The sequence below is a fragment of the Peromyscus californicus genome, unplaced genomic scaffold, assembly GCF_007827085.1.
Source record: "Peromyscus californicus insignis strain IS unplaced genomic scaffold, ASM782708v3 Scaffold_6__1_contigs__length_162567912, whole genome shotgun sequence".
NCBI classification, from domain to species: domain Eukaryota; kingdom Metazoa; phylum Chordata; class Mammalia; order Rodentia; family Cricetidae; genus Peromyscus; species Peromyscus californicus.
In genome coordinates this window covers 81,746,357-81,768,414 of record NW_026294584.1, presented here as the reverse complement: position 1 = coordinate 81,768,414, position 22,058 = coordinate 81,746,357, and the positions used below count along the sequence as shown (strand labels likewise).

Genomic DNA, 22,058 nt, shown 5'->3' with positions numbered 1-22,058 from the left:
GCTGAATATGGATGCCCCAATGTTGCAGAGGAACTTTGGATGACTGTCCAGGCAGGTAGCTGTCTCTGTCATTCTAGATTTTTTGGAAGTTGCTTACAATGCTCTTCCTGTTTACTTAGATAATATTATATTCTTCTGGGGTCTTTGATGTAGTTTAAGACTAGATAGTTACAATTATAATTTTCCTTGGTTATAATAAAAGATAAATTAGATATGAAACCTTAGACTCACAAATACAGGATAGAAAGTTTTTTCTTTAGTTTTACAAAATACAAACAGACTAGTTATAACTGTAATTCTTGCTTGATAACTGTTTTGTTATATGTAATTTTAATAGGTTAAAGTTAAAGCCTTCCTTTTGTTTAGACAGAAAAGGGGAAGTGATGGGGGAATGTTTTTCTGTATGCTGTGAATATGTGTTGCTCTGATTGGTTGATAAATAAAGCCGTTTAGCTTATGGCAAGGAAGCTTAGAGGCAGGTGGGAAATTCAAAGGGAGAGACAGGAAGAAGGCAGGGGGAGATGCCAGCCAGCCACCCAAGGAACAACATGTAATGGGACACAGGTAAAGCCACAGAAAAATGTGGTGATACATAGATTAATAGTTATAGGCTAATTTAAGATATAAGAGCTAGCTAGCAAAAAGCTTGAGTCATGGCCATGCAGTTATAATTAATATAAGCCTCTGTGTGTTTACTTGAGGGATGTGAGTGGGAGAGATTTGTCCCAACTGCCAGCAGACTGGGACACAGGAAATCTTCCAACTACACACTATGTCCTTACTATGCTCCCATTCCTCCCTTTTTAAATGGCAATGTATATTCTATGCCATTATATGTTGGATGTATGTAATTTACTTTTAGATTTTACAAGATGTTACAAGTAAGAGATTGCCTTGAGTCTCACAGAGACTCTGCACATTTAAACAGTGTTGAGACTGAAAAACTACAAGGGACTTGAAAAGTTGGACTACATGCATTGTGCATTGTGATGTGGCCATGAGACAATGGGGGTCAAAGAGAAGATGTGGTAGTTTAATAAGAGAGCCCCCATAGTGGCAGGCATTTTGAATGCTTGATCCCCAGCTCCTGCTGCTGTTTGGGGATTTTAGAGGAGGGCTTTAAGAGTACAAAGACTTGTACCATCTCAAGTTTGCTCTCTGTTTTGTGCTTACAATATAAGATTCGAGATCTCCACTTGCTGCTCCAGCCATTATGCCCGCCTGTGGCCACATTTCCCTACATGATGGAGCTTGAAATGTAAACAAATAAACTCCTCCTTCTACAAGCTACTTTGGTCATGTTTTATCACAGTACTAGAAAAGTAACTAATGCAAGAACTAAAGCTAATGAATATATCCTCCTAACACCACACTTCTGTAAACTCCATGCTCTTTTGTAGTATGTAACAGGAAATCCACAAAGATTTAGAAAACCTAATAGCTACTGATTTTGTTAAGCTCTTTTGTTTTTACTTCTGCAATAAACAGTAAAACTGATACCAATCCCTCAATTTTACTATACTGTTAAAGTGCTTCCTTCCATAAATGCATACATTCATCTGTCAAAAGACTGCTTCTTATGGAAAACATTTTCTTATGGAGTTAACTAAATTTTTACCATAATGTCTTAGTGTACTTACGAAATTACTCAGATAAGCATGTCATGTAGTATATTAACATGAACATGAAATCTTCCATGGTATCTGCCAGCAACAGGGCTAAGTCACTACCAAAGGGAAAATGAGATTGGGAGAAATTGGCTATCATCCCTAAGCTGATTGACAATCATTCCTGCAGTGGCCTCAACAACTGAGTTTTTTTTTCTCTGACATCATGGTCTTCTTTATTATTTAACAAGTTTAAGTTCCTGTAATTTTAAACAACGGCTTGTGTCAGAAAAAATTCCTGCTGGGTTTTAAGTCAGGGTCAGACCACAATGATCACAGGTGTACTCCCCAAATAAAGAAATCTGTTTCCTTATTTGTTTCAATCATACAATGCAGCCACTTCAATACTCTTCTAATCCTATGTGAGGTTTAGCTGAATGGCCAGAAGTTGGATGTACTTAGGTAGGAGCCAATGTGGAAGAGTAGACAAAGGACAGCCTCAGCTAATGTAAACGTCCAGAAGGCACTAATATTCACTGGCCTGCCTCTCTAGTTGAGGAACCAGTGTCAGGAGGGATGTCCTACACTACAACATTTGTGTCACCAGCTCTACCATTCTGAAGGCTTCATAGGTGGTATTTTTCCACTAATGTCTCCCCTAAGTGGTTCCATTTGGAACCTAAAAATGTTACCATCTGCAAAAGAAAAACATTTCATAAAGAACGTTCTTTGTTCCAAACACCTAAAAGGATTTCTATAAACAATAAAAAAAAAAGATTTCAAACAGTTGAAAACATTTTTTTTTCCAAAAACTAAAACACATTGGGAAACTGGTACTGAGTCAAGTTCCCAACAGCAGAGCAGCTGTAACCAGTTGACTAGGGCAATGAAGAAAAAAAATAAAAAACCTATACAAATAAAATGTCTGCTTCAATATCCAACCAGGTAGCTTCTTTATAGACTGAATTTCAGTCAGATGCCCTCTTCATGAAAAAGGAACGATGTCTACACATAAGCAAGCAATGAGGCAATCAGGAAGTTGTTTTTTTAACCGCTGAATCACATATTTTCCAAGAATGCTAAATAACAAGCACAGATTATATATTTATTCAATGTCTTAATTAAATATTAAATATAAAATAAACATTTATTCATCAATGTAATCCCTCAAAGACATGCCCAGAGGCTAACCTAATCTAAATAACCCTTCATGGGTGTTGGAAGCTTGCTTCCTGCACTATTCAGGTCCTGTCAAGGTAACAGTCATCACTAAGGATCACAATCACATTCTACCCAAAACAAGTATCTCAAAGGCACTCTTGAGTTTTCTCTTTCAATACAGAAGCATCATCAAGCCCTCCAGGTGTTGGTTACTTCCAATCATATTTCAAGCATCCCACCAGCACTAGCAAATCAGTACCAGAGGTCAAAAGTCAGGACACCACTCCCTTACCTCACTCAGGATAGTGCTGCTCTTACCTCACTACAGCCTGTACTTCAGAGGCAGACACTTGTTGAGTTATGCCTTATGACTGCCTTCTCCAGCAAAAGAAACCTTGCAGTCTGATTTGTCATTATATCTCCAACTCTCTACAAAAACATACAGGGAAAATTGAGGGGATGTAGATGGAACAGGCTATGAGTCTAAAATTTTAACAGAGCTGATAAAAAGGGGTAGTGCTCATCTTCCAAAACACATCTCAGAGACGTTAAAAGCAAATAACTATACTTGCTTACAGAGAGCCAGAATGTTTGTGGCCTTGCATTTAACAGTTTTGGAGTCCTCTCTCATTCCTAAAGCTAATGAAAGCACCTCATAAAACCATGAAACCATTTCATGCACAATGAGAATTCCTTAAGAATGATCTTCCTTACTGTTTTTCCGGGCAAGTAAACCCACTTGTATTTTTTTACTTAATTTTAACACTTGCTTAATTAATCTTTAAACCTGTTGCAAATCTCACCCTTTGCACAACATACCTTTAAAAGCCACACATCTATGGAGGCATCTAAGAATGTCCTTGGTCTGAATGCCATGCTTCAGTGTCAAGTATGTACAATCCTTTATCTTGATAAACTCTCTGAGGCTTCCCTATGTCTTGAACTTCTTTTCTGAGGCACAGTCAAGAATCTGGCTTTACCTGAGTGCAGTTCCTGAAGAGTAAGGGGCACAACAGCAGACCTTCCTCCCTTCTTTTGATGCCCTCCATCAAGTTATAGCCTAGGACTGAGTCTCCAAGAAGATGGTAAGGAAATGCATTCAGAATCCACTCTGCAGACTTAACTCTTGCCACAGGTGGTTCTAAGATCAAGATGTAAGAAAGAGTATAGCATTCCCACCCTGAGCCGGGGTCTCAGTCACATGCTCAAAGTAAACTTTTCTGGAGCCACATACTTAAAAGTTATTACTTACTCATTAATAATGTAGAGATTTTCCTCTTCATCTGGCTCCTGTGTGTTCTTCATGGAGTAAAACCAAAGACAGAGAAGTTACCAAGTAGGGACCACCCTGACTGTGAAGAAATGTGCTAACTAGAGGCTGAGAATGAAGTTCCAAAAGCAGTCTATACTAACTGTTATTAATAGGAAGACCATCAGTTATTCCACGAAGCTCACACCACCAGGTGAGTACCATTATTCTAAAACAATGCTGTAATGATAGGAAATCAGCAATCAGTACAAAAACACCCACAAACCTCAAATATTTGGATAAGAACATTTTGAAATATTATTTACTTAATTATAATAATAAATAATAAAATAATATTGACTTCTTTTCTGCAGACTAAAATACGTAAAATAAAAGCAGTATAACATGCTGCATTTTATAATATATGGGTGGTGGAGGCAGTAATGATTAATGACTCTAGCAATTTCAATGATCTTGGGCTTAAGAAAAGGAAGGTTTTCCTCACTGCTCTTCCAGGCAATGGATTTAGGAAAATAAGAGAATGTCAAATTTTAAGTGTCCTTACTTAGACCCACAGGTAACTAAACACAATGACAACCTGCCACTTCTGCCTCCATTTTGTAGGCTCTTTCTCTTTGGCCCTGCATGGTCATGAAAATCACTAGTGTGTCTGTCTACCTAGCCTGTCTCTTCCATTTTAGGCTGAAGGCATGGTGTGGTAAACCCACAGACATCTTTGATGCCAGGAACAGACCGCCCCAAGATGACAACAGTCATCTATGGTAGGCAGACTACCTGATCCAGCAGATCAGAGTCACAGAATGGGTTCTCTTAGGGATGACATGATTGACAGTTTAACAATTTACTGGGCCACCTTGCATGACCTGAGCTGAGACAATGGTGAGCAAAACCACACCATGACCAAGACTGCTTAACTACGGGTACGTCTTGCTACTGCCCCTATTCTTCCTCTGTCTAAATCTAAAGTTCCTATCAGTAAAAGGAAGACGAACTCATGGTCTTGGAATCACTTTACATCCCCTTTTTCCCAACATGTGGATGAAATCTTCTTCCTCTGCTTTTCAGAAACCTTTACTCACCTCTGTAATTAGCGTCTAGGGATGCAAGGCCTGGTTAGCTTGGTGGGACTGCTGGCAGGAGGCAGGATTTCTGTCCTCCACCTCTGGTTACTCAGTCTCTCCCACAGGTAAAACATACTGCTTCATAGCACTTTGTAGCTAAACTGCTTTATAACTGGAATCCTCATAAAAGAGAGGTACTTTTTCAAAATCAAAGTTTAAGGTCTATTTGCTTTGTTTCTAGTGTTTCTTGGATTGACACATTGATAGATAATATGATAACAAAAAAATTGAACTGAGTCTAAGCAAAAGAGTTTTTTTCCTATAAAATAACCCTCAGAATGTGGATATTTCACTTGACCAGTTTTTATTTGATTCATGGAAAATCTGAACATGAGTTTTTAATTGGCTGAACAATGAAAATATTCCTTCCCTAGAGGACCCACCCAAAGTTACTGACCAAGGTTACATCTGCTCTGTGCATAAGGTATCAACACTGGATGCTCAACAGTACTGTAAGTTGTTTAAAGGCTGAGGGCGAACATGAGCACAGCATGAGTGGGGCAGAGAGAGGAAGGGGCAGAGAGAGCAGAGGGGCAGAGAGAGCAGAGGGGCAGAGAGGGCAGAGGGGCAGAGAGAAGAGAGGGGCAGAGAGAGGAGAGGGGCAGAGAGAGGAGAGGGGCAGAGAGAGCAGAGGGGCAGAGAGGACAGAGGGGCAGAGACAGCAGAGGGGCACACTGAGACTCTGCGAGCTCTGCACAGATGCAGAGCTTGAGAGCAAATGGCACTACTGGAAAAGTCAGAACAAGACAGAAAGTTTAAGGACTCAACAGGATAGTTTTGACACCAAACTCCTTCGAGCAAGGCCAGATGTCTTTTGGGAAAGGAAGGGGAACCCCATGGCCAGCAGATCTGAGCTACTTGGAAGATTCACACAGTAGACACTTGCAATGCTTACTTCAGAACATCTGCATAGCAGTCAAGGGCAGGTGGAAAGTGAAGTGCACATAAAGTGTCAAAGGATGTGCGAGAGAGAGGTGACTGAACTGTGGTGGGAAATACCTAAAAAGGCATCACAGGAATGGGTGGTGGAGATTGAAAGCAAAGCACTACAGACAGCTTTGGCACATGAAGTATTTTAGTCTTAAGGATGAGTCCAAGAAAATAAAATAAAAGGAAGTGTAGTTCTAACTCTAAACCACCTGGCAAAGGGACCCCTAATTAAGGGCCAAAAAGGCTACAATGCAGACAGCTGGGCACATCCACCAAATGGTTCAGGGGAAGTATCTGTGGTCAAGCACTGGCTCACAGCTGGCTGAGAGCCTGAGGAACTCAACATCCTTCTGGGGAGATACTTTACTTAAAACAAGAGTAAAAATCAGAAGCCACCAAGAAGCATTAAGGACAGAAAGATGTTTGAATCCTGGTTGCCAGTACAGGAAAAAGCTGAAAGTCTATGAAATGCTCAGAAGCAATGGGCATCTAAAATCCCAAGTTGTATCTTGAGACAACAAATATCAAAAGCCATTAACAACTTGTTAAATATTGGTATTTTTTAAGAATTTGTGAGGGTTTTTCTTGGGGAGTAGGTGTCCCTTTGTCACATAACATTTGATTTCTGAAAGTCCTATAGCAAGAGAATGAACTGCTTATGGAAACCCTATGAAAACATGGTGGAGACCATAAAAAACATTTTAAGTTCATAAAAATAAGCAATTAAAACTGTCTGTTAAATTAAGACAGTATCAATTACATCCACTTGGATGACAGTATAGGCTATTGCTAGTTTCTGCTGCTGACCTTTGTGTTGCAAAAAAACCTTTTGGAATCCTTTTTCACACAACTGCACACCTCACCAACAGTAGGATGAACATAGGTGTGCTTTGCTTGCAGACATGCTTTGATGAATTTATATGTCAACTAGCGGAGCTGTAGTACTACATGAATGAACCAAACACTAACCTTGATATTCTGCACAATAAGTCACTTTAAGTCAAAAAGATTACCTACCACCATATGTGGGACACTCACTCTACCGATCCATTGTTTTAAGAGAAGAATATCAGGTTTCCAAAAACAGATCTGCCTAAAGATAAGCATTAGCCTTCATTCAAGTTCCCAGCCTGTGGGTCTCACCTTCTGTTAGTTACTTTCTATTGTTGAGATGTAACACTGTGACCAAGGCAACTGACAGAAGGAAGGGTTTAGGACGGCTTACAGTTCCAGAGGGAAAAGAGTCTGCCCATCATGGCAGGGAATTGGAGCAGGAGATGGCAGACATGGTAACAGGAACAACTGAGAGTTCACATCTTGTACAACAAGCGGGAAGCAGAGAGTCGACTGGAAATAGTACATGGCTTTCGAAACTTCAAATTCCACCCCAGGTGACACACTTCCTCCAGCAAGGCCACACCTCCTAAACCTACTCAAACAGTAGCACCAACTGGGAACCAAGCCTTCAAACATCTGATCCAACGGGGGGGGGGGGGGGGGGGGGGGGGGGGGGGGGGGCCTCATTCTCATTCAAACACCACAACACCTACACATTTCCGATCCCACAACTGCATGGTGAAATGCATCTCTTTTTATATGTTCCAAGTTGGCCTTAGATGCATGAGATCCTATCTCAAAAGCAAACCAATACAAACAAAAACACATTTTCTGACTAACAACCTCTACCTTTCAACCCATCTACACATGCCTTAGCTCTGACCAACCTAATAGAATTCTTGCTGCTGAGGTCTTCCAATTGCCCTTTCAACTATCTCCAAGCCTCTGATTCCCTAGTTCTGATCCTTAGGCCCTTCTTCTAATAACTAGAAGTCAAAAAGTAATTGAAACTAGTATATGAAATTTGCATGATAAATAAAACACACACTCACATATACAAATCCCACAGAAGAGAAACCTCCTATGGTAAGTTTATTACATCCTGGTTCCTTACATGTACATCCTAAAGGTAAGTATAGCTTAAGTGTGAAATGTGGACTGAACAGGAATGCAAAGTCACTTCCATACAATTAGAACTGCAATAGGGAAATAAAGATTAAAAGTAAAGCACAGTTTCATTTACAAAATCCAATTCTAACTATAGTGCATGTTTACTTTGAAATCTAAATACCTTTAACCATAGAAAATATCATTTCTGGTGACAATAGTTAAATTTTGGAGCTCTAAAAGAATTGTCTAGTAGACAATTGCAGCAGTCTAATATTTTTAATGCTGACCTTAAAAACAAAGACATTCCAAGTCTGGAAAGATGGCTCCATGACTAAGAAAGAGCCCATGCTGCACTGCCAGGGGTCAGGCTGTTTATAACCACATGTAACTCTGGCTCCGGGGGATCTAACATCCTCTTCTGAACTCTACAGCCACCTGCACTCACATGTATACACACACACACACACACACACACACACACACACAAAGACATTTCAGTACCTAAAACTCCACTGGGACCAGTGTTGAGACAATGGCCTTACTTCACTATCACACTGTAGTATCATACAAAAAGGAACACATCTCTGATGTTTAACAGCTGCACCTTACCTCCCACATGAGTCGGTAGTCCATATTTTCATCCAAGTCTTCAGGCATTCGCTTCTCTCCAGCAAAGGGTCCAAATTTTTCACCCTACATAGCAATAATTATGTTGAAAAGGCATCAATGTAATAATCAGCTACTAAAATGAATAAGTTTATCTTTTGGAATCTTTCTTAATCACACCTTCATTTTTTAAAATATTAACTATTTAATACAAAGTGTAAAGTTAATATAAAATGTTTCCATATTTTTTAAATCCAGATTAATGTTTTAGTCTAAAAGCTTCAACCCACAACACAGAAGCCAACATAAAAGGGTTAAACTCCTCCACTTTCAAATTCTGACAAGCTCTGAAGACCATGCTCTATGCTCCCATCTTCCTCACAGCCTCTGGCAGGGGGGTTAAAATGAAAAGCAGGAGTTTTGCCTGACTTGAGAGACAAGCCCACCAGCCAGAACATCACCTGGTTTCCATAAAAATCATAAATCCATCCCTATTTTGCACAAGAAAGAAGTAGGCTTACCATTCAGAAAAGGCAGTTCATAAATAAAACAAATTTTCCTGCCAATCTTTCCAGCAGCCTGGTGGTCATACTTTACGTAGATAGTCTCAAAATGTGTGCTTTGAAGCACATGAAAATCATCATGGCTGTTGTTTCAAATACTGAATCCTATAGTTTGCTAAAAATCAGTATCTGGAAATCGAGTGTAGGGGGCAGAATTCTGACAAGTATCCTGGTGAGAAGCACAGGGAAAGGCCCTGTAAACCATGAGCAAAAGATCAAGTGGGTAAAGATGACTCCCTGATCTATCAACTGTAAGGTGTAGACTCTGTTAGTGTCAATTGTGAGGTGTAGACTCTGAGTTGTCAACTGTGAGGTGTAGACTCTGAGTGTGTAAATGTGAGGCATAGACTCTGATAGTGTCAATTGTGAGGTGTAGACTGAGTGTGTAACTGTGAGGTGTAGACTCTGAGCGTATAAACTGTGAAGTGTAGACTCTGAGTGTATCAACTGTGAGGTATAGACTCTGAGACTTGTCAACTGTGAGGTGCAGACTCTGAGTGTGTAACTGTGAAGTGTAGACTTTGCTGTGTCAGTTGTGAGGCATTTTCTCTAAATGTGTGGGTACTTATGAAGCCATATGTAATAGGAAAGGGACAATTCTATTTATTCATGTATGTGCATGTGTTTTGAGATGTGGCCTCGTGTACCCCAAGCTGGTTTCCAACTCCACATATCTATTCATGTTTGTGTATGTGTGTGTTGAGGCATGGTCTCATGTTCCCCGGGCTGGTCTCCAACTCTAGGTTCGCTTGTTTATGTTTGTGTGTTTTGAACTGTGGTCCTGCATACCCCAGACTGGCCTTCATCTCCACATGTAGCTGAAGATGAGGCTGAGCTACTGAGGATCTTAACCTCTTTCTCTGATACTCTTGTGGTGGAGTTATACATGTGGTCCTCCAAATCAACTTTTAGACAGTGCAAAGGACTTCACCTGGGTTTCATCCACGGTACACCCCTAGCCCTGGTGCTTGTATCAAAGCAGAGCCTGAGGATACAGCACTAATGGGTCCCATTTATCAGAAATTCTGTGTCTGGATATGCAGAGAGCCAACAGTCACTCAAGCTGTGGTAGGCTTTCTTCCAATCTACCTGAAAATATTTTCTAGGAGCACCTTCCCTTTGTCGGGAGTAGAGATATGTAAAAGGATCAAAACCAAAGGGAGGATTATTGATTAATTTTGCTAATGGGAAAAATAGCTACAACTCAAACGTCTAAAGAAATAGAAATTATTTAATAAGCAATAAAAAGCTGGGAATAGTAAAACTTAACACAGCTAAAAAGAACTACAATGACAAACCCAGCCCTCAACTTACAGATGAAAAAGTGATGTCTTTGGGAGCCATAAACAGTGGCAGAGCCAAGACTGTTCCTCTTATCATTCTTTAAAGTTTCATTTACTTATTTACTTATTTACTTTACACACACATGTGTGCACCACAAGATGCAAGTGGAGGTCAGAAGACTACTTTCCTTCTATCATGTGGGTCCCAAGGACTGAACTCAGATCATCAAACCTGGCACCAAGAACCCTTTCCCACTACACTATGTCATCAGTACAAGACTGTTCCTTTAATGTTTACCTTAGGATGAAAAATATATAGAGTTTTCAAATCTAGTAGTCTAAATAACCTTAAAAAAGACTGAGGAAGCTCAGAGACTGCTGAATGCAGCAGCCCAAAGGTCCTAATCTGATCCTTGGAGAACACATTTTGGAGATGTAGAAGTCTGTGCATTCCTTCTGGTTCACTTCACACTGAAATGAGACACTCCATCTCATGCACCCTTTAGACAGACACATAACTCCAAAAATGTTTTCCTCAAAAACTAACCATTCCTCTGGCCAGACATGATGGTGCTTGTCTGTTATCTGAGCATTGGCTCTCAGGAGACAGAAGAAGGAGGAATGTCCCTAGTTCAAGTCCAGCCTTGGTTTACACACTGAGCTACAAATCAACCAGACTATATAGCAAGATTATGTCTCAAGATGAAACCAAACCAGTATTTGATGACAGGAAAACAAACTCTTCAGAAGAAATGAGACCTGTGGGAGGGAATTAACACTAGCAAAGCTGAGTGGAAACTCCCCTCTGGAAAAGATACGAACACCAAGGCTTAGACTTTAAGTAGCATGATTGCACTCTACTGTAGTCGGAAGGTTTCTCCAGTCCCACCAGGAGATGGTTATATTATAGTTGTATTATATTTATATAATATATATAACTATATATATAACTATATATTATATTTAGTTATATATATATTTATATTAACTATATTTACTTGGTCATTAGCTCAGGCTTATTACTGACTAGCTCTTACACTTAAATTAACCCATAATTCTTATCTATGTTTAGCCACGTGGCTTGATACCTTTCCTCAGTTCTGCCTTGACATCTTGCTTCCTCTGTGTTAGCTGGTGACTCCTGACTGAGCCCTTCCTCTTCCCAGAATTCTCATCATCTGCTCACTCCACCTATACTTCCTGCCTGGCTACTGGCCAATCAGCATTTTATTTATCAACCAATCAGAGCAACACATATTCACAGCATACAGAACATCCCATAGCACTCTATTAGCTAATAAAAGCCAAAGGCATCTGCAGAGAGCCCCAACATTGGCTACTCCATCACCCACTGCCCAGCAGGTCTGCAAGGCCCTGCCTTCCTCAAAGCAGACACTCAGTACTCAAGACTGTTGAGTTGAAGAAACTGGGTATCACAAGGTTAAGACCAATCTGAAAACAGATGGAAAAATAAGGTGCTTTTGTAACAAATTTTAGGATATGTCATTAGTGGGTAGGGTCAATTTTCAGGCCACTCTATCATGTATTTAACCTTTATCAAATTTTGCAATAGGTAATGTGAACTCAAGCCCCCAGGAAAGTAAAAACCAACCCTTTATTAATGGCTCTACAAGGCTGCATGATTGATTAGAACTTCCTGAAGGTGGAATGTCATAGATCTAGAGCCAAATTATCTTGCACTGTCTTTAGCTCCCTCAATACCCACACCTTGCCCACCTCTGCATCTAACCTAACATCCATATGACGATCAGGTGAAACCTGTTAGAACATATTAACTCTGCAGATGACTAACTTCCACTAACCCAGAACATAAATGTCATCAGCATCTGAGTCTATAGCAGAGGATTCCCCACTTTGCTGTAACTGGCCCATCTGATGTTCCCACCAATGAACTGGAAAAGCTTCTTGGCTTATGCCTTTATTCTGTTGTATAATGACAAAATCCTCATCAAACTCATTTCACAATGGAATGCACATGCTATCTTGGGCAACCTGAATCTGCTCCTGAAAGCTCTCAGCATATACTTTGAATACCATGGGTCCACACAAGCCTATCAATCAGTTCCTCTTCCCAGTACCAGTGAAAAGGAAAGTAACAATTTGTTGACTTAATTATGTGCAAAGGACTGAAGAAGGGATGAGAAACCAAATAAATACACTGGGATGGGGATAAACAGAAACTTCAGGATGCAGGTTGCTAAGATTCTATAGTTTAGATTTCCAATGGTCTCCAAGTGTTCTCATAAGAAAGGCTTGGTCTCCAGTATCACAGTAAAGAAAACTTTAAGAAAGATGGTACCCCATGAAAGGTCTTTGCATCATTTGAGTGTGTCCTTGAAGACTCCTCTCTTTGGCATTCTGGCCATATGGCCTGCAATGTGATGAGTGGTCATGGCCCCAGAAGGGAGCCAACTAACAGTGGCTAGTCTCTTTAAACTGTTGGTTCAAATGTACCTTCTCACAAGCACTCTAGTGAGTTCATCGTAGTGATTAGGCAAGCAAGTGTGTTAGCTGTAAGATTATGAAAACGTGCAGCATCATCTCTGAACTGTCTATCTTCATGGTAGAAATGCTGCAGATATTTACAATAGAACACCTATTTGGCTTTAGATGGAGTCTGCTCTCTCTGCATCTGCTCTCACTCTGAACGGGGTACCCTCAGTGAAGACTCTATGGAACGTCCCACTCTTCTGTAGCCTGTATTCACTGCTGTCTCCGCTACACAAACAGCATTTCCTTAAAATTGATTTTTCAGTCACTAACCACTTCCTGTGGAGTCTAACTTAAGTAGAAGCCTTTCCAACATCTGAGGCCTTAAATCAGGTTGAAAGCTTACTTACAAAAGAAAAATCAAGGGCACAAAACCCCCACAGATGTAATTGTTTTTCCTTTGAGTTAAATCCCATGAAATTGCCAACATTGGACCATTTTCAACCTACAAAAGAAAGACCATTTTTCATACGACTCATCACAAGTGAATTATGCAAATATGTATCATTATAGTAAACATTTACAGTTAATAATTAATGATATGAAAGGGATTCCCATATTTCAAGCAGTCATCTTAAAGCCTTCAAAACATTTTTAACAAACTTGGTCATCATTGGTTTTAGTTTTCAAATTAAAAGGCCTACAGATCCCAATTAGAGCAGAAAAGCTATTGGTCTACCATTTTCTTTCCCTTGTTTTTTCCAGTCTTAGAGACAGAACTTAGAAAATCTGAGTTCTGGTGCCAGGAGAGTTGATGTCTGAGCTGGATCCCCACCACTTCCATTTTCTTGTTGTTCAGCTGTTCCTACATGACCATCATCACCTTCAGTGCAAGATGTCTTTGTGAAACACTCCCTACAATTCCTTGTTTCTAGCTATTTTACAGCTCCTTCCCTTGACTACTTCCATGCTGGGCAGCACTGTGAATATGTGATAAATGGAGGGAGGTGGGAGCTGAACTGGAAGGGGCAGAGTCAAGTGTGAGGAGCCTCCAGTACTACTGTGCTGGCTAGTTTTAGGTCAACTTGACACAGGCTATAGTCCTTTGAGAGGAAGAAACCGCAATTCAGAAAATGCCTCCATATGGTTGGGCTGCAAACAAGCCTGTAGGGCATTTTCTTAATTAGTAATTGATGGGGAGGGCCCAGCCCATTGTGGGTGGGGTCACCCCTGGGCTGGTGGTCCTAGGTTCCCTAAGAAAGCACGCTGAGCCAGCTTAGCAAGCAAGACAGCAAGCAGCATTCTTCTATGGCCTCTCCATCAGCTCCTGCCTTCAGGTTTCTGACCTGTTAGGAGTTCCTGTCCTGCCTTCCTTCATTGATGGATTAAGATGTGGAAGTGTAAGCCAAATATTTCCTCCCCAACTTGCTTTTGGTCATGGTGTTTTATCACAGCCATAGTAACCCCAACTAAGATACTATTAAAGACTGTTGCACCACAGTGGGAGCAATAATATCTGCAGTAGTTTAAGAGAAGCATGTAACTCAAATGTGTATGTGGAATTTCTGGCAAGGAATTCTTAGTTTTCAAAGCTGTAAAGGTCATAAAAAATGTGATCTCAGGACAGATTCTAGATAAACACACCAAACTGTGGGTGTCAAACTCTCCTCTGAAGCTGATCATATACTTAGCCCACAATGGCTTTTTTTTTCATTCAGAGTTATTCCTAACCAAGTACCTAATGGGTCCCTCAATTTATGATCCAACAGTGACTTTTATTTTTTAAAAGATTTATTTTATTGTAATATTTTGGTTGTGTGTATGTATGTACACCACATGCATGCTTGGTGCCTGCAAGTTCAGGAAGGAGTGTCAGATATCCTGGATCTGGAATTAGAGAGCTGTAAGCCACCATGTACTGGGACCTACCTGAACCTGATCCTCTCCAAGAGTAGGCAATGAACTTAACCACTCATCCATCTCTGTAGTGACTTTTAGTAAGTATAGTGGCAAAACATGGTCCACATTCTCTGAATTTCAGTATTATTAGGAAGGGGTTGAAAGCCAAGATTTCCTGCTGCCTCTTTTAGAATTGTAGGGGTCACCACAGGTGAGGCCTCACAAGACGTGGATTCTAAGCCTTGACCTACTGTTAATTAGCAATGACAATGTGTCCCAAACAGCTGAGCCTCAGTTTCCTCTTCCACTAAATATGGACTTGGAATAGCTGATTCTTCCAGCTCTACAGTTCTGCTGAAGAGTTTCCTCCAGCCAAATTTAGAATAACTTTGGAAACAAAAGTGATCAAAAAGATAAATAAAACACACAAAAACTATGGTTTTAAGAAAATGAAAGAAAACAATTTTATCTGCCATAATGAGAGAACAATTTATTAAAATTAGTCAAGGGAAGGCATCCAGAATATTGTCCTGCATCTTCAATAATAGCCCTCATCAGGATCATTAGAACAGCAATGAACACCATCCCAGACACATTAGAGAAGAGGGAAAGTCCGTCACATGCCCCTTGCTGTACTATAAAATGAAGTAAACCAGTATGTAATTAGTCAGATTCTCTAGAAGAGCACAACAGATAGAATGAAATGTGTGTGTGTGCGCACATGTAAAGGGGATTTATTTGAATATATTATATATAAAGAGAATATATATATATATATTCAAATGTATGTATGTATGACTTACAGGCTGTAGTCCAGTTAGTCCAACAATGGCTGTCTACCAACAGAAGTCCAAGAATCCAGTAGTTTTTCAGCCCCCAAGGCTGGATGCTCAGCTGGTCTTGAATATACACTAGAATCCCAAAGTAGGAAGCTCTGATGCCAGGGAAGGAATGGACTTGCAAGTGAGAGAGAGGACAAGCAGACACAGAGCAAAAACGTCCTTCTTTCATGGATGTCCTTTATATAGGCTGCCACCGTAAGGTGTGGACCAGATTAGAGATGGGTCCTCCCACCTCATATGTTTTAATTAAGAAAACTCTCTCATGGTACCCAGCCCCTTGGGTTTAGTTCATTTCAGATGAAATCAGTTGAAAATCAGTAATAGCCATCACATAGTGTTACTATATGGTGTATTCATGACAAAAACTATTTACAGAATTTCCAAGTTAAAGGAAATAGCAAAGATAAACTAGTTAAATTCTGGGAAAGTAACCAGATAAATCCAGATGTGGGATACTCTGCAAACAGGTCCCATCTCCTTTGAAAGCCACTGTTACAGTGGGGGTGCCTGTTAAAGGGTTTTGATAGATATAACCATCATAGTATGGAAGCACCGAGAAGCTGTTTTTGCAAAAAGCCCTGTTCCTCTCTTGGGTTTACAAGATAACTAAAACCATAAAGAAAGCCCAGCTTCTCTGTTTTGGCCCCCCTTCCCTTTGGCAAACAGCACAGAGGGAAATTATTGTCCTTAACCTTTGTCTCAACTCACTTTCAACTCCAGGAAGAGGGAAACCTGTCTCCAGGGTGATGTGGTACCCTCAGGGATTAACACATAAACAAGGTAACAATCTATTGGCCCACCTTGCAGGACAGATTAGACCTAGAGCATAACAATTTTGGGACCCCACCTCACTAAGACGGTGCCATTGTGCATGCTTCCTGCCCTCAGCTTAAACCTAGACCCCATGACAGCACCCCGAGACAGACTTGGGCCATTTACACCCCCTTATTCCTTCCTCTTCCTAATGTGGCCAATCTTCTCTCTCTGCTTTTTCCCATTATGCCTCTGTAATTTCGTGTATTGTGGGTGGTGGGAGAAGCCCAGCTTTTTGGAGTTGGAACCTAGGCTTTTCATCCTATTTAAAAAAAAAAAAATCCAGTAAGAATATATAGTCCCTGATCAGATCTTAGTTCACAAATAATAGTTATTAAAAAAAAAAATTAGAGGCAACTGGAGTAAAGTGACTATGGGCTGGTATCAAAAGACATTGGGAAATTACTGTTTTGTCAAACAATAAAATAATATTTGAAGTACTGTGTGTTATTTAGTTCACAAGTAAACACATATGTGGAGAAGACATAAATTATGACTTCAGAACAAATCTGAAGTTGAAGCATGTGCATTTGAAATAATGATAGCTTTTTTTCATAGGAGTTTAGCATCTCCTTTAGAACATGATTATGTCTCACTGTTACAGTACTGTGCAGGAATATGCTTTTATAATATAATTAGGCCTTCACCAGTACATTAAATGTGTTTCTGAAGAGTTCCATGGGAAGATCACCCCATCTTCTTTCCTAGCTGCAAATGTTAAGGCAGAGTCTAACTGTCCCCCATATCAATTCGCCTTACTATTATAACTTTGGTCTTGTTATGAATATTACTATAACCAGGTAAAAAAACTGTATTTACCTGGACCTGAGAACTAATGACCTAAATGAAGACATCATGTGGGACTACCTCAGAAGTCCTTAACTGAACTAAAGTCAACTACAAAGTATATCCAATGCCTCTGTCACTCTCTGTTTCTCCCCATCTAGAATCTAGGCATGTCTACTATTCACAGTTGCTATAGCAGGTGTTGAGGAAGAAATGCAATGGTACCCATAACTCTTCATTCTGCAATGTAAATGTGTCACATAAAATACACGTGGAAGAAGCAGTACAGAGTTGTGAGGAAGGAACGGTAGAGGTAATATATATATAGGACGATAGATACATACGTAGACAGACAGACATAGACATAGGCATAAATATATCATAATATAACAGAAAGCAGCGTATTTCCTTTCCACTCCACTTCCTTACAGACTTGATTTTCTCAGCAAAACAACTGCTATTAGCATCTGGGAGCAACTGTGGAACAGTGAGGACTGAAGTCGGAAAGAACCAGAATGAGGCTAACAGGCAAGAAGAGAGGTAGTGCAAATGGCCAGTCACTGAAAACTAGAGAGTGATGAGGAGAGCTTCTAAGTCAGACATGGGGAAGGCATCTGCCCTTGAGTGCAGAAAAGTGCATGGAGGCCAGAGAGTTGATTGATGGGACCTAATAGCCTACTGCCACCTGCAGAATTGACTTGGCCACAAACAACGGCCTAAACGAACAGGGTCCACCTGACAGAGGGAGTGAGATCAAAGTGAAAAAATGAGACCCAACTCATGGGGTTAAAAAAAGAAAGACAGACAAACTCCTCTGGCAGATGGAATCCTCAGTCGCAGGAACGCTAAGGGCTGGAGACGCAGCTTGTGAGAGAGGACCTATTTCATATGCACGAAGTCTTGCCCTCATTCTAGCACAGCAAACAAGAAAACTAATTATAATAAATAAAAAGAGAATACAAGAATTTCCTAATGGAACTCAGAGGCATTGAAATACAGCAACTCAAAAGATTTACTTAATAAAAACTTACTTGAATGAATACTTGTTTGTAGTGTAGGTGCATGGATGTATGCACATTCCCATGTGTGTGAGTGTACCTGTGAGAGAGCACACATAAGTGTGTGTGCATGTCTGTGAAGGCCAGAGGTTGACAATAGGTGTCTTTCTCAATTGTTTACCACTTTGTTTAGTGAAGGTCTCTCAGGGAACACAGAGTTCACCAACCTGTCTAGTCCTGCTACCTGCTCGCTCCGTGGATCCCCTTTCCCGAATCTCCCGAAATCCGGATGACAGGTGAACTGCGAAGGCCCCAGCTCTTTTATGTTGTTCCCAAACATGTGAATTCTACTCTTCTAGCACTTTTCCCACTCAGTCATCTCCTCATCACCATTAATGAAAACTTTTAATAATTAAAAAACATGATTTCACAATTGGATATTTTTAGAAAATGTACTGAAACATAGGAAGAAACAGGAATCAAATTAAAGATATATCTCAAAGGAAACCAAAGAGAGGTAAGAATGAGATTTCTGGAGAACAGTTCAAGGACGGCTCCAATCTATATAGTTCAGAGGATATTTAAAAAGTAGGTTGAAAGGCAGTAATTGCGAAGATGGTTTCTAAAGCTGAAGATAAATCTGCCTCTGTAGATGAAATGGCCTCATTCATTCCCATTCCAAGTGATGTCAGAGGCACTGCCAAGCTAAGTGAGCTCAGAGGCACTCGCTCTTGTATCCTAACATCAGAGTCACCCCCATGCTAGGTGACGTGAGATACCCCCATGCTAGGTGACATCAGAAACATTCAATTTGTATTAGGTGACCTTGGAGGCACTCACTTCTATGTTAAAAGACATCAGAGTCACCCCCATGCTAAGCGGACATCAGAATCACTTACTCTTTTGCTAGGTGACATGAGAGTAACTGACTCCTGTGCAAGGTGGCATCAGAGCCCAGGCAAACTCTGATAAACTCTCTGAACTTTAAAGACAAATCAAGAGACCTGGCAAGATTTCCAGCTCAATTAGAATGTTATCTGTAAAACCCAAAGCATCAACCAATATAAACAATCAAATGGGACCTTGAGAAAATGTTCAGTAAATGTAAAAACAAACAAACAAACAAACAAACAAAAAACCTCTGAAAGTCTTTTAAACAGTTCAAGGTGGAAGGAGAGCAATTTTCATACACAGATTCAAAGGGAATATTGCACACATGGTTTGATAAGAAAACCTTCAAGAAGTCCATTAACTAAAATGAACTAGGATAAAGACTCTAGAACTTAGAAATGGATTACAGTTGAATGCTGTAATCAGAGACTAACACCCTCTAATAACAGAGGAAGATGGTGGCACTATAGTAATGCATCCAGTAGTGGCCTGGTTCATGAGGTTTCAGAGGACACATTATTAACAACTTGACTGGAAGCCATTCCTGGTATTTTAGTAAAGAATATGAATGCTTTCTGCTGATGCCCTAAAAACTTGCCCAGGGCTAAATTCGAAGGGACGAATTTCTTTGGTGGAAGGCATTTCAAGACAGTATGATAATGAGTCGGTGGCATGGTTATTACTGGTCATGCTTATGCAAGTCTACAATGAAAAAGAGCAAATGGGGAAGAGAGATACTAAATACAGTTTAAAGAGAAAAATAGCACCAGGAAGATTAATGATGCCCCCAAGGCATGTGCCGGAAAAGAGGCTGTGATTGATAAAAGAGATTAGGACCATTAAGGAGAGACCTGCTCTGCACTAGAACAAAGGGAAAAGTGGCCTCAGGGCAAGACCCCATCCAATGAGTCTCTAATTAGTGAAAGGAAAAAGCCTAAGAAGTTGCTGACTCCCAGAAAGCACTGCTTCAACATACAAAAGCTACTGAAAAGGTAAGGTTTAAATCGGCCAAAGTCCATCCCAAATAGGCAACTAAACATGGCATTGTTACCTATATGGGGGAATGGCCTTGAAGACACAAAAAAATGCAAAAGTGAGGAGTCAGGAATTCTACTTTTGTCTCTGGACTTCGGACTAGCTTGCTCCCTTGGCCAGAACGTTCTTCTCCTGGGAATATATTTGGCTGGTTTCCTGCCATCCTTCAAAACATTGCTCACTTTAATGGAAATTAACTAGGCAACCTAATTTATAACATTCTTCACCAGCCAGCCACACCCAGCCCTACTCCTACTGTTTTTTTATAGTACTTATCATGTTCTAATACAGTATATGATTTAACTACTAGATAATGCAAGCTCCACAAGAGACAGAACATCCATTTTCTTTACTATTCTAGCCAAAAGCCAAAAGTGTTGTAGATTCCAGATTTGAGGGAAGGATATTATATAGCTATAGATACACAGACAGAAAAGTATATAAATATGTGGAGATGAAACCCAAGTCTAAACAGAGAATTTATATGTTCCATATACACTTTACACGTTGTCTGAAATTACACACAAGGTAATTTCATACGATCATTAGTATGCCTGGCTACATGTAGTGTGTTCCATTTCTGGTATCATATAGACTCAAAATGCTCCAATTTTGGAACGCTCCAAATTTTACATTAGAAACGCCCAACTCGTCTGTGGAAGGACCTGACTTCACATTCTGATGAACGACGTGAGTGTGGATAGAGCTTTCCCTAGCATCAGTTCTGTTGCCCATGAAGCAAGGTTTTGCTGCATGGCCTAAGAAAGAACTGAGAAAAGCATCCTTGACTGCCATCTCTGTCATTCACCTCTGTCTCCAGTAACAAGCACAGTTCCTAACACTTGCAACAGCTTCATAAACACTTCATTAGTTAAACTATATTAAATTATAAACAAAATTTTTAATTATCGGTAGCTGCCATCGTCACAAAAGCAAAACCCAAAGTTTAGAAAAACGGTTTAAGTGGATCTATGATCCACCTTTAAAAATCTGTAAGAAGAGTGAGAAACACAAGCCTTGATGGCTCCCCATGGTGAGACCTGACTGTATAAACAGGGAGACAGTGTCACTGTAGTGATTTTGTTTCCAGATTAGTGAGTTACCATCAGCCACCAGAAAACGAAATAAGCATCTACTGGCAGTTTCAGCCCTAGGATAAAAATCAATTGGTCCTAAAGGGGTCAGTCACCTTCTAAACTTCTTAGCAAAACACATTATTACACAAAATCTAGTCTTCCTGTATGAACACGGTAATCTTTCTTCTGCTAGTTTTTCTTCTCTCTTTTGGGGTTGTTTGTTTGTTTGTTCGTTTGGTTGGTTGGTTGGTTGGTTTTGTTTTGATCATTTATTTTCCTTTAAACTGCACACTTTCAACTTTCCTTTCCTTTCTAAATTTTCATTCTAATTTTTATAAACTGGGCATTAAACTTATTTTCATTAATATTTTTTCATCAGAAATAAGTGCCTGACTTGATCCGAAAGACAGGGAGTTGATGATACTGTGGGAAGAATGGAAAACTGAGAGGCAGCTATAAACCTCTGGGCCTCCAGTGTGCTCACCTTTACCATGATAATGTGCTGACTAGAGCACCTATGATGTTCTTTAAAATGTCATTATTTGGAACCTATTAAAATCTACTCTTTCCTACTCTTGCTCCAAAACACATTTCCTCTTCCCCTTTTAAAGGAACACACCCAGGCTTTAATGCATAAATGTTAAGCAATTAAGAACTAATGCTACCTGCAAACAAAGTAAAACACTGAGCAGTACATTTGCAGGGGGTGTATCATTACAAACCAGGGCATGATGAACTGCCACTCCTATTAGTCATTATGAAGGAAGGAAATGCTTCAT

General features: G+C 40.1%; 1 protein-coding gene across 4 annotated transcripts in view; it reads right to left on the bottom strand.

Moving 5' to 3' along the window:
• Nucleotides 1-22,058, bottom strand: part of Prdm5 (PR/SET domain 5) — a 168,642-nt gene that overhangs the window by 143,513 nt on the left and 3,071 nt on the right. For 3 of the 4 annotated variants that reach the window (XR_008214342.1, XM_052720226.1, XM_052720228.1), the window contains exon 2: nt 8,646-8,729. Coding sequence is in view for 3 of the 4 variants with exons in the window: in XM_052720226.1 (XP_052576186.1) it covers nt 8,646-8,729 (84 nt within the window). In the remaining variant the exon portion in view is untranslated. Of the gene's footprint in view, nt 1-8,645; nt 8,730-13,349; nt 13,447-22,058 lie in introns of those variants that run through there. The other variant, XM_052720227.1, reaches the window with a different exon arrangement.